This window comes from Bos mutus, chromosome 3, assembly GCF_027580195.1.
Source record: "Bos mutus isolate GX-2022 chromosome 3, NWIPB_WYAK_1.1, whole genome shotgun sequence".
NCBI lineage: Eukaryota > Metazoa > Chordata > Mammalia > Artiodactyla > Bovidae > Bos > Bos mutus.
The window spans coordinates 90692435-90701437 of record NC_091619.1 but is presented as its reverse complement, the minus strand read 5'-3'; the positions used below and the strand labels follow the sequence as shown (position 1 = coordinate 90701437).

General features: G+C 51.4%; 1 protein-coding gene across 1 annotated transcript; it reads left to right on the top strand.

Moving 5' to 3' along the window:
- Nucleotides 1-615: 615 nt before the first annotated feature.
- DMRTB1 (DMRT like family B with proline rich C-terminal 1) lies at nt 616-8351 on the top strand. The gene is made up of 4 exons (XM_005903599.2): nt 616-1201; nt 2812-3017; nt 6011-6194; nt 7454-8351. The coding sequence occupies exons 1-4, from the start codon at nt 616-618 to the stop codon at nt 7516-7518; spliced, it is 1041 nt and encodes a 346-aa protein (XP_005903661.1). The 3' UTR covers nt 7519-8351.
- Nucleotides 8352-9003: the final 652 nt, after the last annotated feature.

The window sequence follows — 9003 nt, the reverse complement described above, 5'->3', positions numbered from 1 at the left end:
CTTAAAAAATGGGAATTACTCTAAAGGCACACCCTTGAGCAACCATCACACTGCACTGAGCTCCTGAGAATATTCTGGAAGCATCACTGTGAACAGTTGCTTCTCTGTAGGGGAGAAAAGTGAAAATTAAGCAGAAGCAGCAGCTTCTGTATGGAGAAACACGGTTTGACACTTGGAATCCTTTTCTACTGCAACAGGTTTACCAACAGCTACGTTCCTCTGGAGTTTTGAATATGTGGATCCTTGAGTATCACTCTGCCTTTTTTTTTTTTGAAATTACGAAATACCTTCCGTCCTTCTGTATACCGTACGGCGGGAAGAGAAAGTTTGGAAATTAAATGCCTAAGACTGCAGCTAACCCAGATGATATACATGCAATAGCATTACTTGAAGAACTTATTCAACCCAATCCTTTGCATCTTGTTAACCAAGGCACAGAACCTTTCCAAATTTTGCACCAAAAAAAGAGAGAGAATGCAAGGGTCTTGCTGCAGCTCCTGGGATGCACTGAACACCGCCTTGTTACAAGTGTATCCAAAGTTCCCAGCACCGGGGACTTGGGGAAAATGCTTCTGTTTCACTGTCCCTGAAGCTTTCAGAGGAGACGGTTGTGCTATGAATGCAGACCTTACAGAGCAGGCCAGCAAGATGCTTCGTACCCCCAAGTGCTCGCGGTGCCGGAACCACGGCTTCCTGGTACCAGTCAAGGGCCACGCGGGCAAGTGCCGCTGGAAGCAGTGCACCTGTAAGAAGTGCTTCTTGATCACTGAGCGCCAGAGGATCATGGCTGCACAAAAGATGCTCAAGAAGCAGGCCTCTGGAGAGGAGCAGGAGGTGGCCCTGTGCGCACAGGGAACCCAGCTGGCCTCCGGGGGCGCGGCTGCCAACCCAGGCCCAAGCTTCTGCCCGCTGCCTCCGCTTGTCCCTTTGGGAGACGCGCAGCCGGGCCCTTCGGGCCAAGCAGCCACCTGCTTCCCTGAGAGGCCCCCGCGGGGCCGGAGCCCCAACCCGAGTGCCTTCCAGCTGGTTCTGGGCGGCCACAACGGCGGCCACGTGGGCCTGAGCGAACAAGCAGCCAGGGCCAGGGCCAGTTCTCCGGAGCCCCAGCTGGCGGCGGAGGCCGCCGGCCGGGGCGACCCCAGCTGCCTGGAGCTGCTCAGGCCGCCGCGGCCTGTGCCCAGCCCGCCGTTCACCAACTTCGGTAAGATTCTCGGGGCCCCGAGCCTTTGTCCCGCTGTTGGTTCCTCTCCAGGTTGCCGCCTCCCCGCTTCCCCGACTCTGGCGTCCCAGGCCAGCCGCGGGTATGGGCCCTTGGGGTGGGGGTGGGAAAATGCTTTCTAGAGGGAATCTTGCTTTGGGATACTTTTTTCTGAGTAGGCATTTGGGTTTGGTGCCTTTTTGCAAGAAGGTAAAAGGAGAGAAAGGAATGGGTGGTTCTGAGGGGGTAATTTTTAAAAATATTTAGCTGTAGTCTCTGCTTTTCCATTTTGGGAGGAAAAAAAAGATGGCCGCAAAAAAAAAAAAAAATGGCCCCCAGGCCGCTTAGCTGAGGCTCCTCCTCCCAAAAGAGAGGATCTCGGGAGAGGGGCCATATTGCGCCTGCGCACCTCTTCCCACCCCTGTCTGGTGCTGGAGGCTCCTCCCCCAGAACGTCCTCGTAGGTGGGCCAGCGCCTTATGACTGCGCCTGTGTCCCTCCGCCCACCCCTCCCTCATCTTTTGTGCCCTAGACGGCTTGCTCCTCAGCCGTGCTCTGGCCCAATGGGTGTGTATGTGCGTTCTTCCCACCTGTTTCCCAGGCATGGATGGGAATGAGACCTCTTTTCTGCTCCCTACAAGAAAAGTCTATTGAGGCGTTGTTGGTGTTTTTTCTCTCCTCCCTCCACATGCATAAATTACATTGTCCCCTAGGTATTGTAACTTTCACTATTATAATTTCAAGTCACATGTAGGTTTGAGACTTTTTAAAAGGGGCTCATTTGGGGTGCAGACACATGTTTTCTTGGTTTTCTCTACGGCAATGTGGTAGAAAGAGCAGAAGTCTGAGTCAGGACGCTGAGGGGCAGCTCACTTGGTAATTAGGCAAGCTCCTTTTGTGACAGCCTCTCCCCTCTGTAGGCTAAGGGGATTGGCCTGATGCTCTCCGAAGGCCAGTTCTGCCTTCTGGGACGTTCTAGGAAAATACAGGTCCCTAGAGAACTAGATGAGGAAGACAGATCTGAAAAGCAGTTTTAGAAGGATACCTTTCTATGGATATGGAGCCTTTCTTTGTTCCATGGACTGAGCACTGTGTGCCCAGCACTAGTGATGAAAAGGTGAAGGAGGGTGAGTCAGATTCCTTGCCTTCAAGGATCTTGTCCTTGTGAAAGAAAAGGACAGCACAGATTGGTATATCGAGAACTCTAATAAGTGGTTTAGCTGTGGTTTGAAGGAAGATCAGGAGCTGATACTGAGGATTCAAGAAGGCAAAATGGGGTTAGGAGAAAAAGCCTTCCAAGCAGAGGGGACAGCATCTGCAGAGGCCCCGAGGTGGAGGAGGAAGAAGGCACTACTAGTTACCAGACAGTGAGGCTGGAGTGAAGGTGGGAACCCAGCCTGCATGGGCTTCATGGCTGGGCCAAGGACTTTTGCTGAGGCCAGTAGAACATGGTTAAGGGTTTAAAAAGCAGGGAGGATCAAAAGCATAATGGATGGGGGAGTTGTCTGTGAATGGATATGAGTGTTTATTTATACTGCTACCTTCAGACAACATGGTACCCTTTTTCCTGGCTTCATGTATTTTTAACACTTCCCTCATTGCATGTCTTTTCAGGGCTCCCTCTGAGCATCAACTCAGATTCTGTGGTGCGGTCTGAGTGCCTGGAGAGAGAACCTCCCAAGCTGTACCCCAGCTGCTCCAGCACAGACCCCTGCCGCCCTTTTCCTCTGGGCTACCAGGATGCATCCCCAAGTGTGGGGATCCCTCTGCAGCAGAGTTTCCAGCACCTGTCCTATAGCCACTACCAGGGAGGAGGCTTGGTGAGTCCCATTCCTGATATTTTCAAAGTTCCTCCCTATTTCAGCTGCCCTGGCTGCTTTAACAGACTTTCTCCCAGGCAGCCAGCCACTGTGCTCACTCTGTACCAGGACATGGGCAGTGGGTGGAAGGATACAGCATTGACCTTGTGTGCTGTGCACCTCTGGGAATGCACGTGTGAACAAGTTGGCCTGGGCTGTGGCGTGGGTAAGAGACTCTGGGAGCTCAGGCAAAAAGGAATGCAGACACATCTCAGATAAACCTGGGGAACAGCCACACGGGAACCTGAGTGACCACCAGCCTTGATCCATGGAATGCCAGTCAATACTAGGTACCAGATAGGAAATAGCACTTTCCTGGAGCCACAAAGTATGGCTGCAAAAGTATGACCCACTTGAGATGGCAGAGGGCTTTCAAGAGGATAGGGCACTTAAGCTTAGTCATGAAAAATATGGGGACTTCCCCCAAACACTGGTCACCTTAGGAGATATTTGTTGGAAAAAAATGGGTGAAATTTAATCATTTTATAAGGTCAGTGACCAGTTACTAACTGGTGTGCTCTTTGAGCCTAGAGTTTTGAGTTCTGGAAGCTCTGGATATATGAGTCATGTGAGATGTGGGTCAGGTGACCAGCTTTTGCAGCATTGGTTGCCAGCTCCTTCCATCCTTCTCCCTTTTGGCAACCCCAGAGGGCCATCAGAACTGCAGAATAGCGAGAGGCCTGGGTGACCAGTCCTGACTTTGGCCCATAAGGCTGGACCTGTGAGGGAGTTGACTGAGATGCAGCTCACGTTCAGGGAGGTGTAGACTGCTGTTACTTTTACTTTCTTCCTTAGCTACAAGCCCAACCCCGTGTGTTAGAGAAGAATGAGTAGAGAGCAGGCTGCTTTGGTCTAATGTGGAAAGTAAGAGAAGGGACCAAAGCTTGACGTTAATGTACTGAAGTCATGCACTGCTCCTGCTTCTCTGCAACAGCATCTCCTCTGATCCAGATATTCTAACGTTTTATTCAGAAATCATTTTCCATTCATTCAAGGGGGAAAAGTTTGAACACCACTGGTCTTGATAATTTGCAGGGTGCCTACTGGCCCTTATGTAAGCCCTCGAGGTACATGTTATTTCCTCTTTGTAGAGCAGAGGAAAAACGCTCAGAGGAGTAACAGATTTGTCCAGGGTCACGAAAGTGGGGAGCAAGGGACTGGGATTCAGATTACTCAACTGGTCAGTGACAGAGTCAGGACAGAGGTCTAGAACAAACATGACCCTGACTCTCACCATCCCGCTGCCCTGCCTGAAATTGAGGGTGGGGTGCTGGCCACCCCATTGCAGCCCAGGGAGAACACAGCATCTCTAGCCTCCACACAAAGAGAGGGGTCTTGGCCAAATGGAGCACACACCCACCGTCTGCTCGCACAGAAGCCTGGGGCCTGGCGTCCAGGGCAGGGCTCTGATTGACAGGCCTGCCAGACGGCCTTTGTTAGGAGTGTGATCTCAGTTGGTTTATCTGGGCCTGAGCTGCCACCACTAGCCCCAGGCAGGAGCTGTGATCCAGGGAGAGACTTGGCTGAGCAGCTTGGAATTAAAGACTAATAATCCCCCTTCCTACCCCCTTCACGTCTGGATAGGGGATCACCCATTCATTTGTGAAGCTGTTTCAAACCCAAGAGCCTATGAGTTGCTTCATCCTTGTCCTGCTGCCCCTGCCCAGCCTCCCAAATACTCCCTGAGCCGCCTTCTCTCCCTGTCCTGTCCCACCTGCTGCTTCTGTGCTCCCTCTTTTCTCTTCCCACAAAAGAGCACAGGCCTGGAATCAGACAGACCTAGAGACCAATCCTACCTTTGCTGCTTACTCTCCACATGGCCTGGGCATGTCACCGAACCTCTGAGGACCTTGCTCAGGTTCTTAGTCTTTAGCACGGGGGTAAGAGTTTTATATCCTCAGGCTGTTGATAGATTCTAGCCGTAAGGTATGGATGCATATAAAGTGTCTGGTCTGTGACATGGTGGGTGCTCAAAAGTGGGCTGTCTTCCCTGCCTTGTGGTCAAATTAAGTTAGGACGTGCTGGCTTAATGTAAGCAGATTTAATAGGCTCATGTGTAAGTCATCGATGTGGGGGCAGTTTTCAGGGCTTCTCAAACTCCCTGGACAAAGAACACTTCTAAGAGCACTTAAAAATATCTTGTGGGACACGGGATTTCTTTGGCACACAGCCTGTGAAGTGCTGCTCTGGAGTACCTGGATGGAAGAGTAAATAATAAGACTTGCCCCTGAAATTTATGATTTTCTATTACATTCATGTCCTTCTCAGTTAAGCTCTGAGCTGTGTGGTCATCACCCCTCCACATCCCGTTCTTCCCGACATCTTGGGGTCCTGTGGTATGGGGTTAGCTTTCACCTTCTGAAGAAGGAACATAAACACAGAAGGGCTGAAGCCCCTTTTCCTGAGGTCACCTAGCTCCCCTTGCCTCAGAAACAGCTGCACTGCACTGTCTGGTTAGAATGGGGAGCCCACAGGCCAGTGATGCTGGAGTCTTAAGTATCCCATGTGCCAGAGGCGGGACCCCAAAGAGGTGGATGCTTTCAGACCCTTCTCCAGTGCAGAGCAGAGGAGTCAGGCTGACTTGGGATTCTGTTCTGCCTCTGCCGCTCCCCAGCTCTGGCCTGGGCCTGTACCTTCGTCTCACTGATGGTGGTTTTTGTCACTACGGTGAGGAAGGTCAATAGACCCTCCCTCCTAGGGTCGCAAGGATAGAATGAGGCTGTAGACATGCTGTTGCTCCCCAGGCTTCTCTGTGTTGTGTTTGTGCTCCTCCTCCCCTTCGATCAGCTGGCAGGTGTTTGCTGAACACCCTGTTCTGAGTATCCTGTGCTCCACTGTCGGGGCTGCAGAGATGAATCGCCGCCACAGGGAGCTCCCATTCAGGGGCGTGAGTGTGGGATCGGCCCCCTGGCTCACCCTCTGCCCTCTGACCGTCTGCTGTGTGTGCCTCGCAGGTGGCGGAACCCGTGGGAGACTTCCAGCCGAGCTACTACCCGCCGCTGGGGCAAGCGCCGCAGCCTCAGTTCCTCCCACCCGGCTTCCTCTCTGCGCTCCAGGTCCTCCTGCCGCCGCTGCCCCCGCCGCCTTCAGCAACCTTCTCGCTGACCATCCTGTCTGACACGGACAAGGAGAACACCAGTGAGTGAGGCCCCATCTTCCAGCTGCCGAGGGACACAGGAGGACTCTGGAGGGCGGGGGTCCTATTATGAAGTGGACGTGGAGGGAAGGGAAATGGAGAACAGGATTTTCAATGTCCTGGGCCCTGGGGAAACTCCTTCCTGGCACCCCTCTCTAAATTCCATACATGAGCATCTAGGGGAGGTGAGTCCCCATTCTCAGGTGAGGAAACTGTGCTAGAACCCCGAGAGGGTCTCACATATGTACATGGCGCAGCTCGGATTTCAGCAGAAGTCTCTGTCTGGCTCCAGCTTCAATGCTGATTTCCTCACCTTAACAGTTCCTGTGGGCAAAGACGTGGAGAATGGCATGCATGTGGTGCCAAAAGACCAGAGGTGCCAGGCCTCTCTGGCTGGGGAAATAGCATGTGCTGAGCCTGTCTGGGGCTTGCTCAGGCCACTCTGGCCTTCACACCTCGGTCACTGGTGCACCGGGTGATCTTGGGCACTCACACCCTCCTCTGGGCCTCAGTCTTCTCACCTGTAAAGTGGGCCCTGTCACAGGGTTACTGTGAGGGTTTTCTTTTGAGGGCCCTTGAAGCTTTAAAAGTTCTAGGATTTTTTTTCCCCCTTTCAGTCCTCCCCTGAGGCTCCTTAAGAAAAGAAACCGAGGCCTGTTGTATGTCCGATGCCTAGATCTGTTAACTGGGGAAGTGGTACAGTGTGACTTGAAGTACGATGGCCCTGGTGCCGCACAGCCTGGGTATAATAAGTCCTGGCTCCAGCACTTGCCCACGGTGTGACCTCGGGCAAGTTCATTCACTCCTTGGTGCTTCAGTTTCAGTACCTGAAAGAGCAAACTAATTAAGGGTCCCTTCCTTCATGAGGCCATCCTGAGGATTAAACAAAACCTACAATGATGAAGGCATTGGTAAAAGATCATTCTCACTGTTGTCCCTAATCCCCATGCCAACCATGATGCTGCATGGTAGGCACCATCTAATGGACAGAAGGAGACGCTGAGGCTCAGAGCTGGGGGTAGCTCTCTCCCTGCCACCCAGCTTGTGACAAGCAGAGCTGGAGTCTGAACTTGAGTCTATATCCTCTGGCCAGGGCTAGAATCCCAGTCTCCTGACTCCTAGCAAATTAAAAGTAGGAATGGGAATAACTAATTCTCCATAGGGACTGGAAATGATGATGATGCCTTGTAGAAAACTTATGTGTGAAAACAGGTGATTTCCCCTCTTTCTCAGTCCAGCCCCTCTTCTCTGTCCTTCACAGATGACCAGGATGTGGAGGGGCCGAGTGAGCCCAGCCAGCCATCGTCCCAGGAGGAGTCCAACTAGGCCCAGGCCCTCAGGCCGGCAGCGTGGGGCCTTGGTGGGGGGCGGGGGGGGGGCGGCGCTTGCAGCAATGATTTTCTTGTGTCTATTCAGTGATATGTAGGGAGGAATGGTAGTGATAAGCGCAAGATGGCAGTTGATTCCCATTTCAAGATAGGAGGATGGAGTGTGGTTGCTAAGGTTCTCTCAAGCCTGAGACACGGGGCCTTGAAAAGGAACTCAGAGGATGAAGTCACCAGGGCGCGGCCAGAGCTCTGAGATGTGGGAGACTGGCGGGAGCTCACATTTCGGAATGAATTTAGCCGGCTCTGTGTTGATTGCTGTTAATCAGATTCACCCCTAGAGGCGGCCTTTGATTTCCTCAGGTCCTGCTCCAGGACTGAGGCACTGTCCTCCTTAGCCTCTGCTTCTGCCGCCTCTGTCTGGTCCCCAGCAGGAGGCAGCACAGACATCAGGCGTCCAGCACATCCAAGTGGATAGCAGGAGCAGCCAGGACCAGGGTGCTAGACAGGTTCTGCTACATCCTTTCTTACTGCTCTGTCCCCCCAGGGTCAGCCTGGGCCCCTTCTCTAGGGACTTTACTATCAAATATAAGCATTTTAGCCTCTGAGGTTGCTTCACTTTTTCCCCATGAAGTTTAAGCCATTATGGCATCATTTCTGGTTAAAAAAAAAAAACTAATAAAGTTTGACTATTTCATGTTTTTAAAATGATTGCTAGCTTTAGAAATTAAGCTTTTTGTAAGTTCTCATGCAGTTCTCAGAGAATAGGATGGTGCTTCCAGATTACCTGTGGCATCAGTTTCTTCTCTGGGGACAGTTGACATTTGAAATAAAATGAACAGTGGAAATCCTTGTGGAAGGTGTATGCTTTCTTTAACTCTCTGTGGAATGCAACCTCGGGAAGGGGAGGTGGTGGCTGGGATTCATGGCCTGTCAGCCTGCTCTTTCTGTGCACTTACGCAAGACTTTCCCTTTATCTCAGTTATCAACTGAGAGGCTTGGGCAAGGCTGGTAGGTTTTTTACTATCGGTATTGTTGTTGTTATTCTTTTTCTATGGTTTTAAAATTTTTTAATTTATTTTTAATTGAAGGATAATTACAATATTGTGTTGTTTCTGCTATACATCAACGTTGATCAGCCATAGGTATACATATGTCCCCTCCCTCTTGAGCCTCCCTCCCACCTCCCTGTTACTATTTTAAGCAGTAGAGACCTTTTAAGAAAATCTGATGCAGACACATGAAATGTAAAGATTTTCTCTAGTTTCTCTTCCCCAGCTCCTTGCATGGTCCCTGCAGAGTGACATGGTTTTAAAAAACCAGAACTTGATCCCATTTTGTTGTTTTAGAGTCCTGGTTCTCTTCCCTTGTTTTCACTTTCTCTGTCATTTAAAACACATCCTGCATCTCTGCTGGACTCAGAGCCTGGCACTCAGCTCTGCCCATGAGAAGCATGGAATCTGGTGTGGCAAGTCGGACAATAGAT

Bases quoted from the DNA above. Each gene is read 5' to 3' on its own strand.
- DMRTB1 (XM_005903599.2), top strand. From the start codon at position 616: ATGAATGCAGACCTTACAGAGCAGGCCAGCAAGATGCTTCGTACCCCC. The intron at 1,202-2,811 runs GTAAGATTCTCG...ATGTCTTTTCAG, and splicing joins CCCGCCGTTCACCAACTTCG to GGCTCCCTCTGAGCATCAAC. The intron at 6,195-7,453 runs GTGAGTGAGGCC...TGTCCTTCACAG, and splicing joins CACGGACAAGGAGAACACCA to ATGACCAGGATGTGGAGGGG.